At 43.6% G+C, this 25,587-nt stretch overlaps 1 protein-coding gene and 1 long non-coding RNA gene across 8 annotated transcripts in view; one reads left to right on the forward strand and one right to left on the reverse strand.

Annotated features, from left to right (window-relative positions):
* Positions 1-25,587, forward strand: part of LOC121576830 (unconventional myosin-IXb-like) — a 125,880-nt gene that overhangs the window by 70,756 nt on the left and 29,537 nt on the right. For all 7 annotated transcript variants that reach the window (XM_045223511.1, XM_045223513.1, XM_045223514.1 and 4 more), the window contains 14 exons: positions 2,604-2,643; positions 5,939-6,061; positions 6,192-6,272; positions 6,463-6,573; positions 6,958-7,083; positions 7,186-7,335; positions 7,586-7,743; positions 8,869-9,975; positions 10,129-10,204; positions 14,510-14,616; positions 15,921-16,012; positions 17,602-17,789; positions 18,241-18,348; positions 18,465-18,635. In XM_045223511.1, the coding sequence (XP_045079446.1) occupies positions 2,604-2,643; positions 5,939-6,061; positions 6,192-6,272; positions 6,463-6,573; positions 6,958-7,083; positions 7,186-7,335; positions 7,586-7,743; positions 8,869-9,975; positions 10,129-10,204; positions 14,510-14,616; positions 15,921-16,012; positions 17,602-17,789; positions 18,241-18,348; positions 18,465-18,635 (2,638 nt within the window). The remainder of the gene's footprint in view (positions 1-2,603; positions 2,644-5,938; positions 6,062-6,191; positions 6,273-6,462; positions 6,574-6,957; positions 7,084-7,185; positions 7,336-7,585; positions 7,744-8,868; positions 9,976-10,128; positions 10,205-14,509; positions 14,617-15,920; positions 16,013-17,601; positions 17,790-18,240; positions 18,349-18,464; positions 18,636-25,587) is intronic.
* LOC121576831 lies at positions 18,500-20,561 on the reverse strand. Its single transcript, XR_006002532.1, has 3 exons — positions 20,448-20,561; positions 18,875-19,057; positions 18,500-18,589 (listed from the first exon to the last, which is right to left on the reverse strand). It is a non-coding gene; the product is annotated as an uncharacterized LOC121576831 (long non-coding RNA).

Consider the following 25,587-nt stretch of genomic DNA (forward strand, 5'->3'; position numbering starts at 1 on the left):
AGTGCTCAACCTCAGTCCTCCTGGGGGCTGGGGCATCCCATTGGTTGCAAATCTTTGTTCCAGACCAGCACTAGGACACCTGATTCGACTAAGAACAAATAAATACTAGTCCAAAACGGCAACAGAATTATGTATTCAGCTAGAAGACACAATTCCTCATCTCATATGGTTGTTAAAACTCTCAACACGTGACAGACAGTTTAAGACACAGGCTGGGTAATTGGCTGTTTTGAGACCAAACCTCATGAAAAACATGAATCCTAGTTATTTGCAGAAGGCTACCCAACAACACTAGGCTGCTCGTGATAGTGGACTGCAAGGCCCATAGAGACTGGGTTCCAATGTGATGTTGATTAGCATGAGGCTGATGCTGTAATGCAGCGAGGCTGTTGCCCATATGGGCTATAATGGAGATACAGAGGCCTTGATGAAAGCTGAGGATGCGATGATGGCCTCAATAGCACAGCTGCTGCATGAACAAACATTAATCACATGAATGCATTGGCTTCTAGATGAAACTGTAAGAATGTGAAGTCTGAAAGAACCCAAACGTTTGTTAGAAATCATAGCTTGTTTTAACTTATATAGAACTATGGTTGTTGGGTATAACATATGCAAGTATTTAACACACAGTGAAGAAACCAAACGAAAGCATTCGGTTGATTCTTCCTCGAAACGTGTGCAGTGTTGACCACACAATTTACACACTGTCAAGCAAATTTTGTCACACAAGCAGTACCAGTCAAAAGTTTGGACACACCAACTCATTCAAGGGTTTTTCTTTATTTTAACTATTTTTGACATTGTAGAATAATAGTTTAGACATCAAAACTATGAAATAACACATATGGAATAATGTAGTAACCAAAAAGGTGTTAAACAAATCAAAATATATTTTATATTTGAGATTCTTCAAAGTAGCCACCCTTTGCCTTGATGACAGCTTTGCACACTCTTGGCATTCTCTCAACCAGCTTCACATGGAATGCTTTTCCTACAGTCTTGAAGGAGTTCCCACATATGCTGAGCACTTGTTGGCTGCTTTTCCTTCACTCTGCGGTCCGACTCATCCCAAACCATCTCAATTGGGTTGAGGTCGGGGGATTGTGGAGGCCAGGTCATCTGATGCAGAACTCCATCACTCTCCTTCTTGGTCAAATAGCCCTTACACAGCCTGGAGGTGTGTTGGGTCATTGTCCTGTTGAAAAATAAATGATTGTCCCACTAAGCCCAAACCAGATGGGATGGCCTATCGCTGCAGATTGCTGTGGTAGCCATGCTGGTTAAGTGTGCCTTGAATTCTAAATAAATCGCAGACAGTGTCACCAGCAAAGCACCCCTACACCATCACACCACCTCCTCCGTGCTTCGTGGTGGGAACTACATATGCAGAGATAATCCGTTCACCTACACTGCGTCTCACAAAGACACAGCGGTTGGAACCAAAAATCTCAAATTTTGACTCCAGACCAAAGCACAGATTTCCACCGGTCTAATGTCCATTGCTGATGTTTCTTGGCCCAAGCAAGTGTCATCTTCTTATTGGTGTCCTTTAGTAGTGGTTTCTTTGCAGCAATTCGACCATGAACACCTGATTCACGCAGTCTCCTCTGAACAGTTGATGTTGAGATGTGTATTTTACTTGAACTCTGTGAAGCATTTATTTGGGCTGCAATTTCTGAGGCTGGTAACTCTAATGAACTAATCCTTTGCAGCAGCGGTAACTCTGGGTCTTCCTTTCCTGTGGCGGTCCTCATGAGAGCCAGTTTCATCATCATAGAGCTTGATGTTTTTTGTGACTGCACTTGAAGAAACATTCAAACTTCTTGAAATGTTCTGGATTGACTGACCTTCATGTCTTAAAGTAATGATGGACTGTCGTTTCTCTTTGATTATTTGAGCTGTTCTTGCCATAATATGGACTTGGTCTTTTACCAAATAGGGCTATCTTCTGTATACCCCCCCCCCCCACGCATTAAGAAGGAAAGAAATTCCACAAATTAACTTTTAACAAGGCACACCTGTTAATTGAAATGCTTTCCAGGTGACTACCTCATGAAGCTGGTTGAGAGAATGCCAATAGTGTGCAAAGCTGTCATCAAGGCAAAGGGTGGCTATTTTGAAGAATCTCAAATATAAAATATATTTTTATTTGTTTAACACTTTTTTGGTTACTGCATGATTCCATGTGTGTTATTTCATAGTTTTGATGTCTTCACTATTAGTCTACAATGTAAAAAATAGTAAAAATTAAGTAAATAACCCTGGAATGAGTAGGTGTGTCCAAACTTTTGACTGGTACTGTAGTAACAGTTCCACTATAAACCCAAGGCTGATATGATGAAAACAAGATAGCTGGGAGAACAGGTCTCCTACTCCTATAGGCCCTATGGGTCTCAGCCAGGCTGTCTGATTGGTTGGCTGGATTCCCCCGTCCGTCTGTCCGTCATCCCACCCATACTCCAGGTGCAAGCCCTCATGCCTCATACTGACTGAGAATGACTCACCATACTAACAACACGGCTCCCCCCCGCTCACCCCTAGACCTCCTCAGTGACATCTCTGTGCTTAGCACGTCTCACTAACCTCTCCCTCTCCCACAGGAAAAACAAGAATGCCAAGCAGAAACAGATCATACCTAAGGTAAACTTACAGTATCATACAATGAGGGAAAAAAGTATTTGATCCCCTGCTGATTTTGTACGTTTGCCCACTGACAAAGAAATGATCAGTTTATAATTTTAATGGTAGGTTTATTTGAACATCCAGAAAAACACATGTCAAAAATGTTATAAATTGATTTGCATTTTAATGAGGGAAATAAGTATTTGACCCCCTCTCAATCAGAAAGATTTCTGGCTCCCAGGTGTCTTTTATACAGGTAACGAGCTGAGATTAGGAGCACACTCTTAAACGGAGTGCTCCTAATCTCAGCTTGTTACCTGTATAAAAGACACCTGTCCACAAAAGCAATCAATCAATCAGATTCCAAACTCTCCACCATGGCCAAGACCAAAGAGCTCTCCAACAATGTCAGGGACAAGATTGTAGACCTACACAAGGCTGGAATGGGCTACAAGACCATCGCCAAGCAGCTTGGTGAGAAGGTGACAACAGTTGGTGCGATTATTGGCAAATGGAAGAAACACAAAATAACTGTTAATCTCCCTCGGCCTGGGGCTCCATGCAAGATCTCACTTCGTGGAGTTGCAATGATCATGAGAACGGTGAGGAATCAGCCCAGAACTACACGGGAGGATCTTGTCAATGATCTCAAGGCAGCTGGGACCATAGTCACCAAGAAAACAATTGGTAACAGACTACACTGTGAAGGACTGAAATCCTGCAGCGCCCGCAAGGTCCCCCTGCTCAAGAAAGCACATATACATGCCCGTCTGAAGTTTGCCAATGAACATCTGAATGATTCAGAGGAGAACTGGGTGAAAGTGTTGTGGTCAGATGAGACCAAAATGGAGGTCTTTGGCATCAACTCAACTCGCCATGTTTGGAAGAGGATGAATGCTGCCTATGACCCCAAGAACACCATCCCCACCGTCAAACATGGAGGTGGAAACATTATGCTTTGGGGGTGTTTTTCTGCTAAGGGGACAACTTCACCGCATCAAAGGGACGATGGACGGGCCATGTACCGTCAAATCTTGGGTGAGAACCTCCTTCCCTCAGCCAGGGCATTGAAAATGGGTCGTGGATGGGCATTCCAGCATGACAATGACCCAAAACACACGGCCAAGGCAACAAAGGAGTGGCTCAAGAAGAAGCACATTAAGGTCCTGGAGTGGCCTAGCCAGTCTCCAGACCTTAATTCCATAGAAAATCTGTGGAGGGAGCTGAAGGTTCGAGTTGCCAAACGTCAGCCTCGAAACCTTAATGACTTGGAAAGATCTGCAAAGAGGAGTGGGACAAAATCCCTCCTGAGATGTGTGCAAACCTGGTGGCCAACTACAAGAAACATCTGACCTCTAAATACAAATCAATTTATAACATTTTTGACATGCGTTTTTCTGGATTTTTTTGCCTCTCACTGTTCAAATAAACCTACCATTAAAATTATAGACTGATCATTTCTTTGTCAGTGGGTAAACGTACAAAATCAGCAGGGGATCAAATACTTTTTTCCCTTACTGTACATATGCCAGCTACAGTGGGGAGAACAAGTATTTGATACACTGCCGATTTTGCAGGTTTTCCTACTTACAAAGCATGTAGAGGTCTGTAATTTTTATCATATGTACACTTCAACTGTGAGAGACGGAATCTAAAACAACAATTTAGAAAATCACATTGTATGATTTTTAAGTAATTAATTTGCATTTTATTGCATGACATAAGTATTTGATCACCTACCAACCAGTAAGAATTCCAGCTCTCACAGCTCTGCACCTGTTTGAACTCGTTACCTGTATAAAAGACACCTGTCCACACACTCAATCAAACAGACTCCAACCTCTCCACAATGGCCAAGACCAGAGAGCTGTGTAAGGACATCAGGGATAAAATTGTAGACCTGCACAAGGCTGGGATGGGCTACAGGACAATAGGCAAGCAGCTTGGTGAGAAGGCAACAACTGTTGGCGCAATTATTAGAAAATGGAAGAAGTTCAAGATGACGGTCAATCACCCTCGGTCTGGGGCTCCATGCAAGATCTCACCTCGTGGGGCATCAATGATCATGAGGAAGGTGAGGAATCAGCCCAGAACTACACGGCAGGACCTGGTCAATGACCTGAAGAGAGCTGGAACCACAGTCTCAAAGAAAACCATTAGTAACACACTACGCCGTCATGGATTAAAATCCTGCAGCGCACGCAAGGTCCCCCCTGCTCAAGCCAGCGCATGTCCAGGCCCGTCTGAAGTTTGCCAATGACCATCTGGATGATCCAGAGGAGGAAAGGGAGAAGGTCATGTGGTCTGATGAGACAAAAATATAGCTTTTTGGTCTAAACTCCACTCGCCGTGTTTGGAGGAAGAAGAAGGATGAGTACAACCCCAAGAACACCATCCCAACCGTGAAGCATGGAGGTGGAAACATCATTCTTTGGGGATGCTTTTCTGCAAACGGGAAAAGACGACTGCACCGTATTGAGGGGAGGATGGATGGGGCCATGTATCGCGAGATCTTGGCCAACAACCTCCTTCCCTCAGTAAGAGCATTGACGATGGGTCCTGGCTGGGTCTTCCAGCATGACAACGACCCGAAACACACAGCCAGGGCAACTAATGAGTGGCTCCGTAAGAAGCGTCTCAAGGTCCTGGAGTGGCCTAGCCAGTCTCCAGACCTGAACCCAATAGAAAATCTTTGGAGGGAGCTGAAAGTCCGTATTGCCCAGCGACAGCCCCGAAACCTGAAGGATCTGTAGAAGGTCTGTATGGAGGAGTGGGCCAAAATCCCTGCTGCAGTGTGTGCAAACCTGGTCAAGACCTACAGGAAACATATGATCTCTGTAATTGCAAACAAAGGTTTCTGTACCAAATATTAAGTTCTGTTTTTCTGATGTATCAAATACTTATGTCATGCAATAAAATGCAAATTATTTACTTAAAAATCATACAATGTGATTTTCTGGATTTTTGTTTTAGATTCCGTCTCTCACAGTTGATGTGTACCTATGATAAAAATTACAGACCTCTACATGCTTTGTAAGTAGGAAAACCTGCAAAATCGGCAGCGTATCAAATACTTGTTCTCCCCACTGTACGTGCGCTCCTACATAAGTAAAATTTGAAACATGACCTGTAAATATAAAATCCGACCACCTGAAATTATTAATATTTCTTCATTATCTCAGATCTTGATCACTAAATTATCTAATAGAACATTTTCAAAATATATAACATTTTAATCATCCGAGAGTATCAGCGAGACTGAGGTGGTGTCTCCAGACGTTTAGAACTCTTTGATGTTGATGCTGTTCCTTAGAGCCTGTTGGACTCTCGCTCCTTGAAGTTCATCGTGGGTCGGACCCTCCACGACCGCACCGCCAAGTCTCTACTGCACCTCAACAAGAAGAAGAAGACTCCCAGCATCAGCGCTCAGTTCCAGGTCAGCTGATCTCACCAGCAAATACAGCAGCCAGACAGCCACTAACATACATTGCAAACTTCAGACAATGCAGATGCAGAACTTTATTGAAGTTAGTTTCATTGATATTAAATCCTTTTTACATTGACAGACCTCTCTGACTAAACTGTTGGAGACTTTGGGCAGAGCAGAACCCTTCTTCATCCGCTGTATTCGCTCCAACTCTGAGAAGGTAACGCCACATTTATTTAATTATTTACAACCAAGATGATGTTGATAAATTATTATGATGAGTCCCTCTAATGATGTGCTGTGTGTGTGTGTGTGTGTGTGTATCTGTGTGTGTGTGTGTGTGTGTGTGTTTGTGTGTGTGTGTGTGTGTGTGTGTGTGTGTGTGTGTGTGTGTGTGTGTGTGTGTGCAGAAGGAGATGTGTCTGAACGAGACCCTGGTGCTGCAGCAGCTGCACTACACGGGCATGCTGGAGACAGTTCGCATCCGGAGGTCTGGCTATGGAGCCAAGTACACCTTCCAAGTACACTGCACCTCTTTAATGACTTAGACAGCCAGCAGCAATGTCTGAAACAATATCTGTTGTTGATAGTTGACATTCATTGTTTACCAATGAAAGTAATTGCTTTATATCAGGGTTGTCAAACTCCACGGAGGGCCGTGTGTCTGCAGGTTTGAGATTTTTCCTTTCAATTATGCCCTAGACAACCAGGTGAGGGGAGTTCCTTACTAATTACTGACCTTAATTAATCAATCAAGTAGAAGGGAGGAGCGAAAACCCGCAGACACTCGGCCCTCCGTGGAACGATGCTTTATATCTTGCTAACTTTTACATGTTAGAAGGAAAATGTTTATTGAGCAATGTCTGTGTCAAAACAAAATCGGTGTAATAAATGTGTCCCTGTAGGAATTCATCGAGCAATTCCGAGTGTTGCTGCCCAAAAATGCTACAGCCTCCAAGCCAGAGGACATCTCGGCCCTGTTCCAGAGGATGGAGCTCGACCACACCACTTACCAGATAGGAAAAACCAAGGTAAGACATGCTCTCCTCCACATTTTCCTCACAGAAATACATGTCAGAGATAATTTTAATTATCTTTTAATAAATTGTCTTGAATTAAATTGCGATCCTCAGGTTTACCTGAAGGAGCTGGAGCGTCAGCAGCTGCAGGACACGCTGCACAAGGACGTGATGCGTAAGATCATCTTCCTGCAGTACTGGTTCAGGGCCCACCTGGAGAGGAGGTACTTCCTGGAGATGAGACAGGCGGCCATCTTGATCCAGGTAAGCTGTGTGATAAACCGTGCTGTACATATGTCCGTTCAAAGATGCGACTTTTCCTGATATGAAATGCCTAGAAAACTAGTATTTTCAGATTTTCCATATCTATTTCTTACAAAGAAATACATAGAAATTGTCCAATATCCTTCCTTTATGAGACAATCATATTCCTGCAGACGGGAAATATATAAGTTATATTTGGTAATATATGTCAGGGTAATAATATGTTCTTGCCCGTGTTTGTCCCTCCCAGCGTGCGTGGCGTAGACACCACAAGGAACGGCAGTGTCAGGCGGCCACGCTGATCCAGGCCGTGTGGAGGGGCTCCAGACAGAGGTCAGAGTACCTCCGCAGGCAGACCAGCATCAAGAAGATCCAGGCTATGGCCAGAGGACACTCAGCACGGAGGAGGTACAGCACGAGGCCACACCACTGAAATACATTCATTGCTTAGTGTAGTATTTATAAAGTGTGAAATGCCTTGAGTTACCGGTAAACACTGACTTTGTTGAATTGAATGGAATGTATTTGGTTTAAAGACATATACAACAAAATATACGATGTGGACCCAGATGATAGCGCTTAAAAGTTTGAATTAAAACACTTGTTTCCAAAGTGGTCCTCGAAGGTATAAACCAATGACACATATAACGATTAAAAGAGTGACAAGATTACAAACAACCACATTACATTAATTTATATTGACATCCTAAAAAGTGGCACATTTTCCTAACCTTAAATGCCCAGTGCAGTCCTATGTTTTATATATATTTCCACACTGGTTAGAACAATAATGTGAAATTGTGAAAATGATAATAATGCCCTTAGTGTAAGAGCTGTTTGAAAAGACCACCTGAAATTTCAGCCTGTTTTGGTGGGATGGAGTTTTGGTCTGCCTCACCAGGCTGTAAATTAGTTAACAGACCAATAAGAGAGTTTCAAACCTCTCTGCCAATAACAGCTAGTTTTCAGTTTTCCCCTCTCTACTCACACCACTACAAGACAGTCCTAGCAAAATTCTTGTTGAGAAATTGCTCTTTGCTAAGCTATTTTTGTTTCTCTTTGACCATTTGAATTGAAAACAATCACACTAAGGTACTTGAGAGAAAAGCGACTGCTTTGGCCCTTTAAAAAACAACCTATTCATTGCACATCATCCCCAACCTCGGAAACAAGCTATGCCTTGTATAGAACATGCCTGAATAGAATAACATGCTCCTCGCAGTACTGTTTACTCTTGGGACTTTACAAGAAATAACACAAGCTCTGGTATTGTAACTGTGCTGGTTATAGACTATATTAATGTGCTATTTCATATAACCTGGGGCACGATCATTATTGATGTCAAACATATGATTGAGTTTAAGTTGTTCCACTCTGGACTCCAAAGGCAAGTTATTATTAACACCATCTCTTGAATTCTGGTACTGGTGTGGTCCCCACAGTTATTAGTTACAAATGTTTTGAAATGCCCAGAGATGCCTAACATTGTCGTATGAATGTTGAACCACTTCTGAATCATGTTGAACTTAACAGGTGCCATTCAATACGGGAGGAGAGGAGGAAAAAGGAGGAGAAAGACGAGGAGGCCAGGAAGGAGGAAGCCAGGAAGAGGGCGGAGGAAGAGGCAGCCAGGCTAGCGAGAGAGGCAGAAGAGGAGGCAGCCCGACTGGACATGGAGGCAGAGGAAGAGGCATTTAGGAGAAAGAAAGAGGCAGCGCTGGAGGCAGCGGTGTGGAGGGCGAGGGAGGAGGCAAGGCTGAGGCATGCAGAAAGAGTCAACGAGGAACCTGAGACACAGGAGGAACCAGAGGCACAGGTGGCAGCTGAAAGTACTCTAGATGAGAGCCAACAGGAGGATAAAGTGCCTGTCCAGGACAAGGAGAAGCAGAAGGAGGAGGCGGAAGATGTAGAGGCTGCATCTACCTCACCACCTGAGGAGGTGGAAATGGGGGATGCCTCAGCAGTCTCCCAGCCTGATGAGGGCAACGGTACACAGGCTGAGGCTGGGCCCCAGCTGGAGGAAGAGAGCCAGGCTGTGGAGGAACCGGAGGAAGCCCACTCCAAGGAGCCTGATGAGGAGGGGGGGACCAAGGAGGCAGCTGCCCCCCAGTCACCAGAAAAAGACAAGGGGGCTCAGGCTGCTGCGGAGACACACAGGTCACAGGTCTCCAGGAGCCAGGAGAAGAGAGAGCAGCGGCGCCAGTGGGGCCTGGAGCACAGCCAGCGGGAGAGCGAGCGGGTCGCCTTGGCAGCCACCAAGGAGGAGCCCGTCCCTAAGATCAAAGGACAGGAGGCAGCCAGCCGAGCCGAGGGCAAGCCAAAAGAGCGGGCCGAGAGGACGGACAGCAAGGAGCTGGACCAGTACACCTTTGTAGCCTGGAAGAAAGAGGCCAAAGCCACCTCCCCCACCCCTGCACCTGTACGCCCCAGCACCTTAACCCTGAACCCCCCCGAACCAATGAATGACAGGAACGGCCATAATGAGGTCCTGGGTCCAGGCAATCTGATTCGCTACAGCCAACAGGGCACCATGAAGGAGAAGGCAGAGAAATGGAAGGGGAAGAAGAGTGATGGACAACAACCAGAGAGCACCAGTCCTCCTGAGGACCACAGCAAGGACAGGAGGAAAAAACATTCACCGTACGACATTCCATATCCTTGTGATATCTACACCAATATTAATGAGTTAGACTTGCTTCAGGATATCATTGTCTCTGCAACATGAGAAAAGACTGAGGATTCCCCCAGTTATTATTATTAATTTTACTTATCTCTGTATCCCTTTATTTCCAGGAGTGGTGGAAACTCTTCATCTCTTGATGCGGTGTCCCCTGGCTCGGACAATGCTGGTTCCACTTCCAACAGAGAGGTAACATTTCTATACTATTATAACCACCATTACCAAGTTCTAATTTAGCGCCTGGCTACGCATACGCTCGCGAGCAGTTTGGATGACATTATTGAATAACATGTATGTCTACATTTATTTTGCAACGCTCGCGCACACGTTTATTTTGCAATGCTCACGCACGCAACGCAGCCAATGTGGTCAGCATGTAAGGGACATGGGCAGCTGTGAGGAGGAGGGTTTATTCTCCAGGTCTTTAACCGTTTTCCAGAACTTCTTGGGGTTAGACCCACAGAGAGAGAACTGCTCCTTAAAGTAATTCACTTTGGCCTTCCGAATAGCCTGAGTGCACTTATTTCTCATTTGCCTGAACGACAGCCAGTCAGCCTGAGTATTTGAGTGCAGAGCCTTTCGCAAAATGGTGTTCTTAAGGTGAAGTAACATGTTTGTTTACAATACCACTGAAAATATAAAAAAATAAGGTCCAAGCATCTTCCACAGAGGGGATCAAGCTGATTCTATACTAATTTACAGAGGCCAGGTCATGAAGGAAGGCTTGCTCATTAAAGTTTTTCAGCAAGCGTCTATGACAAATCAGGACAGGTCGTTTAACTGAGCAGCCATTATGAACACAGGCCATAAAACCGTGATCACTAAGGTCATTACAGAAAACACCAGACTGATACCTATCAGGATTATTTGTGAGGATAACATCAAGGAGAGTAGCCTTTTCTAGGTGTTTGGAGTCATACATTGTGGGGTTGGTAATAATCTGAGAGAGATTTTGGGAGTCCCATTGTTTTAAGACTTGGTCAGGTGGTTTAAGCATGCCCCAGTTTAGGTCACCTAGCAGGACAAATTCAGCCTTGGTGTAAGGGGCCAGGAGAGAGCTAAGGGCAGGTAGGGTACAGGTCGGTGCTGATGGAGGACGATAACAGTCAACAAAGAGCTATTTGAAAGCTTAATGCTTAAAACCAGCTAATCAAATTGTTTGGGGACAGACTTGATGGAGACAACCGAGCACTGAAGGTGTACCATGGTGAAGAATGCCACTCCACCACCTTTGGAAGATCTGTCTTGCCGAAAAGGTTATAACCAGGAAGGTTAACATCAGTGTTCAGAACACCCTTTCTTAACCATGTCTCAGTGAGGACCAACACATCTGGATTGGCGCCTTGAACCCACACTTTCAATTGATACATTTTAGGTAACAAGCTTCTAGTGTTAACATGCAGAAAACCCAGGCTTTTACGAGAGCAGAAATCAGTGAAGCAGAAATCAGAATTGGGAATAGCAACAGTAGATGGGCCAGGGTGCACATTTCCAGATATCATCAGCAGTAATACAATCAGGGCATGGCAGAGGACAGGGAGAGCTGTGCAGTGTGGATTTTTATGACATTAGAATGTGCAACAGATGGCAACAAGATCATATTGTACTGCAGTTTCATCAGGTAACATGAAATCAAAGCCGGCGAGAGATGGTTAGAATAGGATGGGAGGCCAAGAGTCTGTGTAGCCAAAAGAGAGTCAATCATGAGTGTGGGAACAAACGTTGTCTGTCCCACGGTCAGGTAAACAAACAAACTCATAGTCAACAAAGTAAGCAGGAGTCATTGAGCAAATAGTGCAAAGCACAATAAAAAAGTAAAACTGCTTGGGGCTAGCCATTGTAAGTTCAAAGAGTCACTCGCTCCAACAAAATAACGTGAGAGAGTAGCTCTCTGAGCCCAGTAGGCTATAAAAGTCTGAGATAAAAGAAATAAATAGTAGGCCTATGCTAGTTAATTAAAGCTTTTCTCAGTAAAGCTCACATAATAAGATTCACAAGTTAATTAGCCTACATAAAATTCAGATCAGTCCAAAGTCTGCGGTGTGTGTGTGTGTGTGTATGTCCGTGTGTGCTGAAGGCGAGCAAAAGCTCGGGAGAGAGGGGGGAGTGTGGCGGGGGTACCTGTACCATTTTTAGTCATTTAGCAGACGCTCTTATCCAGAGCGACTTACAGTTAGTGAGTGCATACATTATTATTATTATTTTATTTTATTTTTTCGCAAACGCCATGCTCTACCAACTGAGCTACATCCCTGCCGGCCATTCCCTCCCCTAACCTGGACGACGCTGGGCCAATTGTGTGCCGCCCCATGGGTCTCCCGGTCGCGACCGGCTACGACAAAGCCTGGATTTGAACCAGGAGCTCTAGTGGCACAGCTAGCACTGCAATGCAGTGCCTTAGACCACTGTGCCACTCGGGAGAGTGGCGCAGTGTACCAGACAGGGGGAGACAGGCCAGGGCAGACAGGGAGCAGATCGCCGGGTGGGATCCAAGCCGCAGTGCAGCAGGCAATGGGAGTAGGTGTCACACCCGCTTGGGAGATGCTTTTGTCGGGAGGCTGAGTAGGAGAGGAGGCGTTCAACCTTACCAGACAGGTTTGTGGTGGAGCAGATAAAAATGTCTGAAGCGAAAAGCTGAAATAAAAACGTTGGGTGAAAACAACCAAGATGCCAGAAGAAATGCTAAATTCCAAACCCAGATCAAACAGCGATTTAAAGTAAAGAGCGAAAAAGTAAACGCTGCATCCTGAAGGTTTGGCTACGGAGCAGGGGATTCCAGTACCTGGTTGACTGGGAGGGTTATGGCCCGGAGGAGAGGTGCTGGGTCCCCGCTAGGGACCCAGGCCTCATCCCTGAGTTCCGCCGCCGGCACCCCGGTCAACCAGGTATGCGCCCAGGTAGGACGCCAGGTGGCGTCACCCTAGAGGGGAGAGGGTACTGTCACACCCTGATCTGTTTCACCTGTCTTTGTGCTCGTCTCCACCCCCTCCAGGTGTCGCCCCTCTTCCCCTTTATCCCCTGTGTATTTATACCTGTGTTCTCTGTGTGTCTGTTGCCAGTTGGTCTTGTCTCGTCAAGCCTACCAGCGTGTTTGTCCCAGCAGCATTGTGTGCCTTCCCTTTCTTATGAACTGTTATTTTCAGCAAATACGAGGGCAGCACATCAGATCTGAACAGGTTGAAGCTAGCATATCACATCCTTTATTCATGACATTTGAATGAAAACTCAGTGTCGTTGTGCTTCTCTGGCTGTAATAGGTCAGAACACATTACCGTAAACATTCCAAACACAAATGTTGACTAGCTCGTTGACGTCATCTTTTAAGAAAAGTTACGAAATGGAGGATGTGAAGTATTGGACCTGCTTTCCTTTGAACGCAAGGGCCTGCTTGGGCCCACAGGGGACAAAGTCCATGGATAAGGTATAACCACAAAGCCAGAGCAGAGCTTGCCACCACAGAGAAACGGAGCCCTGCCAGTTAGAGCTAGTCTGGTGCATCCTAGCACACCTTTGGCTCAAAATCTCTAGACTCCAGTTTCTGACCTTTTTTGCCCTAGTGTTTAACCTCATCATCATACACTTCTTTAGATGTAATGCAGAGCATAATAAATAGGCTTGGGAGTGTATACACTCCACGGTTGATCAACCCCCACTGATCAACCCCCACAATGAAACCCTTTCTGGTCAACCGTCATGGTTTGGGGGTCAGAGGTGGTCCTTTCCATTGGTGTCTTAATGTGTTATTTCACCCATAAATCTTATTTGATCAAAATTTGACAAAACATTGGATGTCATGCCCATAGCTGAAAAACAAAAAAGAGTAGTAACTTGGCTACCATTTTACAAGGCTCTTACTGTAATTGTGTGCATATAGACTTGCATCTGCATTAAGCAGTGTTTTTGGGCGGTAACTTTTCTGTGGATTTCTAACACACATCCACTCTCATTTTCCAATTGAATTATTAATGTGTTATTTAAATAACAAGTGGTAACAAATTATTTGAGGATTTGACTCAATAATGTCTTTCCTCTTAATCCACCAACAACAACAAAAATCTATGTACTGATGGGAATAAACATGGGTGCATTTTTCAGGTGATACAATGATATGAACCTCTTCCATAATTTGTGCAATGGATAATGAGTAGTGGTGAACTTTGAAGATAATTGTCCCTAAGGTTGGGTGTTGATGGAAGTTCGGTAGGTTGGGTTCTCATGGAGGTCTATTGGAAGTTGGGTTCTCATGGAAGTCTATTGGTTGATATTGGGTTCTCATGGAAGTCTATTGGTTGATATTGGGTTCTCATGGAAGTCTATTGGTTGATATTGGGTTGGGGCCATTCTTGATTGCTGGTAATGTCATCTCTTTTTCCTATCGCAACTGAAACTATCAAGTTGCTACCAAGGCCTCATCTCCTCAAACTGTGTTTGCAATCATCTGCTCAACATGATGGGAATTGTACAGTATAGTTTGATTCTTCTTTGTCCCTGCAGCTCCAGTCTCCTATAGATGATTGGTCAAAGGGCAGCATGAAGAGGAGGACCCATGACTCCTCAGGCCACCAGGACACTGTCCAAACTCTACCGCCCACCCCAGAGAGGTACAGTGCTTCAGGGAAACTAATGTTAGATATTTTACAGCAGGATGGGCGACAGAACAGTCCCAGCTGATTCACGGCTGATTCGTTTTGGGTTGTGAAAGAGACTGGGTTGGACCTATAAATATTGGCTGTTTATTAGATGAGTCATAAGAGCATTCCAAAAGCTTTTGGTAGATCACGGCATAAAAAGGTTTGGGAACTAGGAGTGTAGAACCTTACTTGGCCAATATTATGGTTTGATGCCTTGGGTTTGGGATGTTAAATCACATACTATGATATCCTAAGGGTCTCTTCCAGATAACCACAAAGATCAGTCAAAGAAATGTATTTATAAAGCCCTTTTTACATCAGCAGTTGTCACAAAGTGCTTTACAGAAACCCAGCCTAAAACCCCAAAGAGCAAGCAATGCAGATGTAGAAGCACGGTGGCTAGGAAGATGCTTGAGTGTGATGGTAATGTACAGAGACTGAGGTAGTAACTGTGGAGGGAAACCCTTCACCAGACGATCTCATCCACCCCGGAGGTCTGAGGCAGATAACCCATGGGAAAACACTATTCCTTGTGTAATCAAACTGGTCCAGCTCCTTCATATGGCACATTGCACAAGCTAGAGTTTCCCATATATAGCTATAGAGGCAGTTTGTTATTGGAGGGGATAGATTCCGGAAATTCCTTAACTTAATTTACTCTGAATGGATTTACTTTTCCCCAGTTTTTTGGATGTGCTGTGCCTTACCGTGCCAAAGTTTTTATCAGGCTGGAAGATCGAAAAATTGCGTTTGATTTTGTTTAAAGATTGTTACCATGGCACTCAGTGAGCAGAGTCGGTCTATAAACCCTGAAAATATGTGGTGCTGGACAGATGAGAACATTTAGTACAGTAGGCTTACATTCAAAAACCCTCACAGGTCTGCCCCTTGACATTCACAAAGATTCAACATTCACATCTTGCACATCTGATCACTAAAACAAAGCATGTTTTATCCAATTCTCCTGCATGTTGGCATATGTGACCAAATGGCAGACTGTATTTCTGTGTCAAGTTCGAACAACAGGTACTCTTGTAATTATGTTGTTCATATTAGTAGGATTGGATACATTACTCACCTGTGCCTATTTACTGTAACACAGTCTTACACCAAGAATGGCATTACAGTCAAACCCATTAAAAACCATAATACACATCAATAACCCATAAATGTTACAATTACAGTGCATTTGCATTGACTAAGTCCTACTGTATGAGTGTTGACTGTGTGGCGTTGACAGTGTGGCATTGACAGAATGTTTGTGTGTGCTGTAGATCCTCAGGGTTCCTGAGGAAGATCCTGAAGAAACGTCACCAAAAAGAGGCACATACTCCTGACGATGGAGACCTGAGCGACCGAGGAGAAGGTAAGAGGCACCAGGACGCAGCCTTGGGGCACACCAAATATGTGACCTGACCAGGAAAATCTCTGGGTCCTAGTTATACAATAGGCTATAATAACTAGAGCCTACATTTTGTTCCTTGTCAAGTCACATGGACATTCAAAGTGAATATGTCATATGTTGACATCACTTGATTATCATAGACACTCGATATGGCACATTTCCATCTGAAAAAACAACTCTTACTTCTTTACTGCCCTATTTAGCTTGTCTCCAGCATATCTTGTTGCTATGTACGTTGCTATCAAATGACTTGTCAGTGCCTTTCGTAGCATATACAAGGTAGGGAGTTTCTCTGACTGTGAAATAAGGTGGTATTTGTGCTAAGATCCAGTCTGGCCTGGAAATGGCAGTGGTCTTACTCATGTGAAGGTGCTGGAAGAGTGCAGTGTTGTAGCGGTTCACTTCCTGAACTTGAGACCCAGAGAGAAAATACAGGTGTATTTCTCCAATGGATTTGTTTCTTAAATAAGTTGCTTTCTGGTAAATAATTAGTCAGGTAGGATTAAGCTCCCTCATAACAACATAGTTTGGACCTTTCAGTTTGGCGTTAGAGAGAATTAAAAAGGAGATGTTTTATCAACAAAGCGATATGAAAATCCTTGTCCAAAAAACACATTTGGAATCAAGTTAAGTGTTCATTTCCTGGGCAAAACAATATATGTAAAATGGTCCCAATTCCCAAAAACCTACATTTTACAGCTTGTTGAGCCTTTTAGTTTTAGACCTTTGATGGCTATCAGATCCTACAGGAAAGTTTAGGATCTCTCTAATCGAAGCCATGTTTTTGTCTTTACTTCCTTCATACGTTTTTTGCCCAACATAATGACAAAGTGAAAACATATATTTTTGAAATTTTAGCTAATGTATTTACAGAAACGTATAATTTACGTAAGTATTCACACCCCTGAGTCAATACTTTGTAGAAGCACCTGTGGCAGCGATTATAGCTGTGAGTCTTTCTGGGTAAGTCTCTAGGAGCTTTCCACACCTGGATTGTGCATCATTTGCATATTATTATTTTTAAAATTCTTCAAGCTCTGTCAAATTGGTTGTTGATCATTAATAGACAATCATTTTCAGGTCTTGCCAAATATTTTCAAGCAAATTTAAGTCAAAACTGTAACTCGGCTACTCAAGAACATTCACTGTCTTGGTAAGCAACTCCAGTGTAGATTTGGCCTTGTGTTTTAGGTTATTGTCCTGCTGAAATGTGAATACATCACCCAGTGTCTGGTGGAAGGCAGACTGAACCAGGTTTTCCTCTAGGATTTTGCCAAACACCATTCTGTTTCTTTTATATCCTGAAAACGATTACAAGCATACCCATAACATGATGCAGCCATTAAAAACATAATTCCACCTCGACATTATGGGGTATTGTGTGTAGGCCAGTAACAAAATCATCTCAATTAAAGTGTGTTTAAATTCAGGCTGTACCACAACAAAATGTGGAAAAAGGGTGAATATTTTGACATTTTTATGCTTGAACATATTGACAACAATTCTCTATCTATCTATCTATCTAATCTAATCTAATCTGTTCCACACAGCCCCGCCTCTCTCGCAAACATCCCGCTCCCACCCAGACCCTGCTAGTGGAGGCCGGGCGGTGAACCGGAACCCCACCATCAAGATCAGCCGGGCCACACGGGTCTCAGAGCAATGGAACGCCTCTCTGGACCGGGAGATTACCAACGCCAACGAGCTCCGACACCTGGACGAATTCCTGGGGAATCAGGTCCGACCACATTCTGATTCTGCTGCTTCATGTTACAGCTAAAAGCTAACTGAAAAGAGAGTTGATCTCAGTCACACACCTCTTGTAGTTTTCAGGTCCATAGAGGAAAAATACACTTATAGTATGCTCCACAAAATGTTTTAAGGGATAGTTTGGGATTTTGGCAATGAAGCCCTTTATCTAGTGTAAGTGCTAGTACTAAGCTAGTTAGCATTGGCTCACAAAACAACCTATAACTTCCTTCATACTGGACGCATACATGCAAATGGTATCCACGAGTTCATCTGGCTCTGGGGAAGTAGATAAAGGGCTTCATTGCCAAAAATCCTGAACTATCCCTTTAATATCTCTCTCTCTCTCTCTGTCTCTCTCTCTCTCTCTCTCTCTCTCTCTCTCTCTCTCTCTCTCTCTCTCTCTCTCTGTCTCTGTCTCTGTCTCTGTGTGTGTGTAGGTGAATGACTTCCGCTCCAGGGGGAAGCAGTTGTCTGCCACAGAAAACATCTTCATCTCAGCCACCATGCAGTTTAGAGAGACCATCAAGGGCATGTACTCTCTCCCAGTGAGTGGTGGAACATAAGGCCTATAGAAATAGAAGCTGTTTATCAATTCAGTGACTCCCGTGTATGGATGATAATTGCTTTATTCCCCTCTCTTTCTCTCACCTGTGGTGGACAGACACACCATATTGGCTACAAGGGTCTGATGCGTGGCTACCAGAACAGGGTGATCAGCCTGGCAGGAGAGACGCAGAAGGGAGAGGTGCAGCTGGTGGTCAACCTGTTCCAGTCAGTCCTGGATGGCTTCATCAGGGGAGAGATCAAAAAGGAGGAGGCAGAACCAGCCAAGGTGAAGGATTACCTTATTATGATTAGCATATTATGATTAGCATATTTGTCAGATTGCTATTATCGCAGTAGGCAACTCCAAGCACCCTGATGAAGGTTTTATGCTATAGCACTTGGCACAAACAACACTTTGGTAGCACACGTTAACAAACCGAGCTCTTCAAAGTTATCCTATTATTACCTAATTAACAACGTTGAAACAATATTCTAACATTGGCTTATAAACTGTTAAGTACTTACCTTCCCAAAGAGCCATGGACCTCCGGCCGGGAGTCAAGAAGGATGACCAAAACTTTGTTGAATCCCAAGATAATACCACCACAGCTAGCAAGATAAGCATTAGCCCTGATAACGCAGACGACAGTTCCACACTGTTCCTCTCAGCAGCCTCTTCCGAGTCTTCCGGCATACTTGCTACTCCTCCTGGAAATTCAAGATGGTAACAAAGGTCTTTCACTGAATATTAACAACAAATCGGCTGAACTTCATTCTTCCATTGACGGCCTGAAATCCTCCCTGAATTATTTCCTTTTGAGAACGACTGAGGCTGAGTTGTGCATTAGCACAGTTGAAGAAACATACACCCATCATGACCAGGTTATCAAACAGCTGCAGAAGGACAATGCCTATCTCAAAAACAAGGTGGACCAGATGGAGAACCAGAGCAGACGTAGCAATATCCGTGTGGTGGGATTGAAGGAGGACAGCGAGGGCTGTGACCCCGTCCGTTTCTTCACTCAATGGAACCCTGATGTCCTGGGCATAACCAACTTCACCAAGCCGCTAGAAATCAAACGCGCCCACAGAACCTTAACACCGGAACCCACACCAGATGAGCCTCCACGGGCCATCCTGATCAGGTTCCTCCGTTTCCAGGTTAGGGAGAAGATAATGCGACTTGCAAGAGCCAAACGGGACATCACCATCGATTGCAAGAGTGTCAGCCTTTTCCCAGACGTCGTAAGCAGTTCAAACCAGTTGCCAAAGCCCTGATGGAGAAGAACATCACCGGCTACCTCATTCACCCTGCACGGATGAAAGTTCAGTACAATGGCCGAATCCATCTCTTCAACACACTGGGAGAAGTGTTCACTTTTCTCAAAGAACTGAACCGCGTTTGATTCACAAAGGTCTATCCGTGAGATTTGACGCAGTTTATTGGTTTTCTCTTGTTTGTGCTGTCCTGGGACTGAACTGCTGATGTCTATTTGGAATTTGGATCTGTTTACCCCGCGATTTGGTCGCTAAAGTTGATTTGGACATTTTCAACTGACAGTTATTTTTTCTGTGGTGAGATCTATTACATTTACAGGAGAGTATATTTTGGTTTTGACAATATCCACTGGGCAAAACAAATTAGTATGCCTAGGCCCATTGCTTTCCCCCCCTTTTCTCCTGAAGAGACTCAATCAACCCTTATTGTTGACAGTAAAATATTCAACCATAAATGTCTATTAACAACGTTTCTTTTCAATATAGAGAGCTCGTAGGTTTTAGTTTATGCCAAAGTTTAGCTAGTAAGAGCAAGATGGAAAGCAAGCAACAACATCTCTGTACAACTATTTTCATGTTTGATTGTGGGTTTAATCCGACAATCAGGGTGGATGTTTTTATTTTTTTATTTTTTTATGTCGTTTCCTTCCTACAGAGACACATAGGTCACTTCAGTGTTCAAACCAAAGTTGAAACATTACCTGACTATTTACATATTAGTGATTACCATTCGGTTATATATTTGAAAACCAACTAAAATATGTCACATTCAACGTAAAACTTCATAACAGCCCAGTTAAGAGGAAAAGTCTATACATACCTTAAGAAATTAAAGGCTGACATTGTGTTCTTATAGGAAACACATCTTCAGCCAGTGAACACAAGGCATTAAAGAGGGAATGGGTAGGACAAGGTTTTGCGTCCTAGTTTAACTCTAAAGCAAGAGAAACTGCAATTTTGATAAGTAGACACATCCCCTTTTGTGTCAGCAACACCATGTCTGATCCCTCAGGCATGTTTGTTTTGGTGCAGGGGCATATGTATTCAGAGTCTTGGACCCTATTGAATATTTATGCTCCTAACTTCGATGACCATATGTTTATTCAGAATGTCTTCCTTCAGGTTGCTCAAGCACCACCAGAATGGCTACTGGCTGGAGGAGATTTAAATGTTTGTTCAAATACAGGTCTTGATATGTCCTCTGATAAACCCTCCCCTCTTACCAAAGCCGCCAAGCTCACCATGTCATTCATGAAGGATCTCCATTTACTAGACGTCTGGAGACAGATGCACCCACAGGATAGGGACTAATCTTTTTTTTTATTGCTAACTTTTTGCTATCAACCCAAATGTTTCATAGTTTTAGATACCTGTTATTACATTTACATTTTAGTCATTTAGCAGACGCTCTTATCCAGAGCGACTTACAGTTAGTGAGTGCATACATTTTCATACTGGCCCCCCGTGGGAAACGAACCCACAACCCTGGCATTGCAAGCGCCATGCTCTACCAACTGAGCTACACGGGGCTCAAAGATTTTCGATTCAAGGACATTAAGTATTATCTCCCCAGATTGCTTAGTGCCATTCTCCTCTGGTATGATCATTCTCCATTCCTACCAAGGTAAATGGAGCATATAGATGGAGACTAAATTCTACACTCCTGAAGCAACCTGAATTTTGTGCATTCATCAAAGAGCAGATCATTATTTTTACTTTGACAAACAAACCCTCTGCTCCTGACAGTTTCACTCTTTGGGACGCATTTAAAGCCTATCTGAGGGGACTGATCATTGCCTACACTAAAGGGTTAAAGAGAAAACACAACTTAATGTCCTTGAATCGGAAATCTTTGAGCTAGAGAAAACCTACCAAAGAGGCCTGACTAAAGACCTATACAGGCTTTTGGTAAATAAAAAACGGAAATATAATACTCTGAACATGTATCAAGCTGAGAGGGTCATTACTAAATCAAAACATTGTTAATGCGAACTTGGAGAGAAAGTACACATTGTATTGGCATGGCACATGAAAGCAGAGGAAAGTAAAAAGACAATTAATGCTATAGAAACTCTTACTAATGAGATATCTTTAGACCCTACTGAAATTAATGATACTTTTAAGAAATACTACGAGGACCTCTATACTTCCCAGTCAAGCGATGATCTATCAGAGATTGACTCCTTTCTCTCCTCTCTCAACCTCCCATGCCTGTCAGAGAAAGACAGAGAGCGCTTGAGTGAACAGTTCTCAGTCCCTGAATTGTTGGAGGCCATTAAATACATCTCCTGGGGAGGATGGCTTCCCTCCAGAGTTCTATAAATAATTTAAGGAGCTGTTGGTACCCTACCAAGATGCTATCTAAGAGGCTGGAGTCATGCCTCCCCCTGTTGGTCAACCCAGATCAGACTGGCTTCATACTTAATAGAATGTCCTCCAATAATCTCAGAAGGTTATTTGATATAATTCACTTTGCTAACAAAAACAAAATACCTAGTGTCAAAGTCTCCCTCGACGCCGAAAAGGCCTTTGATAGGGTCGAGTGGCGATATCTCTTTTGCGTTTTGGAAAAGTTTGGTTTAGGTACCGTGTTTGTAAACTTGATAAAATCCCTCTACAAATCTAGGATTGCTACCAATGGGATTACTTCCTCCTCTTTCCCTCTCTATAGGAGGAACAGACAGGGTTGCCCTGTTAGCCCCCACCTCTTCGCCATTGAACTGTTGGCTGAGGCCATTAGAACGTGCCCTGACATACATGGCTTTGAGGTGGGCCTCCATACCCATAAGTTATCGCTTTTTGCGGACGACCTTATCTTATATCTAACGAACCCAGAACATTCCCTCTCTCATTTACAGAACCTATTACAGTATTATAGTTATTTCTCTGGATATTAGGTCAATTTTGATAAAAAACGAAATCTTACTGTTGTCTGTCTTTGACTATCATACCATCAAGCATACGTTTCCTTTTAGACGGTTGTCTATGGGCTTCACGTATTTGGGCATAGTAGAGGATGGTAACCTGAAGAACCTCTATAAACTCAATCTGGCTGGCTTTTTGCAAAAGGTGGAGGGTGGCCTGTGTAAATGGATGGACTTGTCTCTCACTCTACTGGGTGAATGTCCTGCCCAGATTTCTGTATTTGTTTCAATCTCTCCCCATCCCTGTACACGCAGCATTCTTTTTCTGTCTCGACAAGCTGACCAGATGGTTTATCTGGCATGCTAAAACTCCTAGGGTTAGCCTGGACAAACTGACTGGGGGCTTAAACCTCCCCAATTTCAGAATGTATTACTGGGCTGCGCAGTCTAGATTTCTGGCTCAGAGGTTTGACAATGGTCCTTCTCCCTCATGGTTGAATATTGAAAAGTTTGAGGTACATGAGGACACTGGGGCAGATTTTCTTTTACAAATGGGACATGAAATCTATAAAAACTGTCACAGACAACCCTTTAATTATACATTCTGTCCTGACATGGTGCAAACTGCATGAGCTGTTCAGACGAGAGATTTATTTCCCCTAAAATCCCTCTATGGAACAATAGATTGATTCCTATGTTTTTCCAGAATAGTAACTTTAGACTGTGGTCTGATAAGGGTATCACTCTTCTGGAACATTGTTATGAGGAGGGAGTTCTAATGTCCGTCGAACAGCTGAAATACAACTTGTCTAACAAGGACTTCTTTAGTTACCTACAACTATGACATTTTATTAGGGTGAATCTCAAGGGCCAATGGAACCTACCTAAGATGTCACTTATTGAACAACGCTGCCATGCAGACCAACCACTGTTCAAGACCATTTCCCGTGTTTACGATGCTCTTATTTTAGGACTACCACTGCCTGAGCTAGATAAACCTCGACTTAGATGGGGAAAAAGATCTGGGTATTTATCTTGATGAGGGACTTTGGAGTGACCAATGCAGGGATGGTGTTACGTCTACATTGAACTCCAGATACAAACTGATCCAGTTTAATTCCCTCCATCAGCTCTATATCACCCCATCTAAGTTCAACTCTGGTATCTCCTCCCTATGTTTTAGATGTGGCTCAGATGAAGGAACATTCCTCCATTCCACTTGGCAGTGTTCAAAACTACACCATTTCTGGCAAGGGGTATGCGATTCCACATCCTCAATTAATGGGGCTGCATTCCCTTTAGACCCAGAGGTCTGTCTATTGGGTAACTTTACTAATTCCAATCTTGGGCAAAGCCCCACTATAAAGCTAGCAGAAATTCTGCTAGCGATTGCCAAGAAATGTATTGCCAAGAAATGGAAATCAGATAGCCACATTGCAACTGGCAGGGGGGTATCTGAAGTTAATAGTTGTATCCCACTGGAGAAAATTACTTACTGCTTGAGGAATAAGTCAGAGACATTTTACAGAATTTGGCAACCCTTTATTGATTACAGTGCCTTCGGAAAGTATTCAGACCCCTTGACCTTTTCCACATTTTTTGTTATGTTACAGCCATATTCTAAAATTGATTAAATTGTTTTTTTTCCCCTCATCAATCTACACACAATACCCCATAATGACAAAGCAAAAACAGATTTATTACAAATAAAAAACTGAAATATCACATTTAAATAAATATTCAGACCATTTACTCAGTACTTTGTTGAAGCACCTTTGGCAGCGATTACAGCATCGAGTCTTCTTGGGTATGACGCTACAAGCTTGGCACACTTGTATTTGGGGAGATTCTCCCATTCTTCTCTGCAGATCCTCTCAAGATCTGTCAGGTTGAATGGGGAGCATTGCTGCACAGCTATTTTCAGGTCTCTCCAGAGATGTTCAGTTGGGTTCAAGTCCAGGATCTTGCTGGGCCACTCAAGTACATCCAGAGACTTGTCCCGAAGCCACTCCTGTATTGTTTTGGCTGTGTGCTTAGGGTCGTTGTCCTGTTGGAAGGTGAACCTTCACCCCAGTCTGAGGTCCTGAGCACTCTGGAGCAGGTTTTCATCAAGCATCTCTCTGTACTTTGCTTCGTTCATCTTTGCCTCGATTCTGACTAGTCTCCCAGTCCCTGCCGCTGAAAAACATCCCCACATCATGATGCTTCCACCACCATGCTTCACCATAGGGATGGTGCCAGGTTTCCTCCAGACGTGACGCTTGGCATTCAGGCCAAATAGTTAAATCTTGGTTTCATCAGACCAGAGAATTTTGTTTCTCATAGTCTGAGATTCTTAAGGTGCCTTTTGGCAAACTCCAAGCGGGCTGTGATGTGCCTTTTACTGAGGAGTGGCTTCCGTCTGGCCAATCTACCATAAAGGCCTGATTGGTGGAGTGCTGCAGAGATGGTTGTCCTTCTGAAAGGTTCTCCCATCTCCACAGATGAACTCTAGAACTCTGTCAGAGTGACCATCGGGTTCTTGGTCACATCCCTGACCAAGGCCCTTCTTCCCCGATTGCTCAGTTTGGCCGGGCAGCCAGCTCTAGGAAGAGTCTTGGTGGTTCCAAACTTTTTAAGAATGATGGAGGCCACTGTGTTCTTGGGGATCTTCAATGCTGTAGACATTTTTTTTCATACCCTTCCCCAGATCTGTGCCTAGACACAATCCTGTCTCAGAGTTCTATGGACAATTCCTTCGACCTCATGGCTTGGTTTTGCTCTGACATGCACTGTCAACTGTGGGACCTTATATAGACAGGTGTGTGCCTTTCCAAATCATGTCCAATCAATTGAATTTACCACAGGTGGTTCCAATCAAGTTGTAGAAACATCTGAAGGATGATCAATGGAAACAGGATGCACCTGAGCTCAATTTCGAGTCTCATAACAAAGGGTATACTTATGTAAATACTTTCATTTTGTTATTTTTTTTATATACGGTACCGGCCAAAAGTTTTTTAACACCTACTCATTCAAGGGTTTTTCTTTATTTTTACTATTTTCTACATCAAAACTATGAAATAACACGTATTGAATCATGTAGTAACCAAGAAA

This window comes from Coregonus clupeaformis, chromosome 11, assembly GCF_020615455.1.
Source record: "Coregonus clupeaformis isolate EN_2021a chromosome 11, ASM2061545v1, whole genome shotgun sequence".
Lineage (NCBI taxonomy): Eukaryota > Metazoa > Chordata > Actinopteri > Salmoniformes > Salmonidae > Coregonus > Coregonus clupeaformis.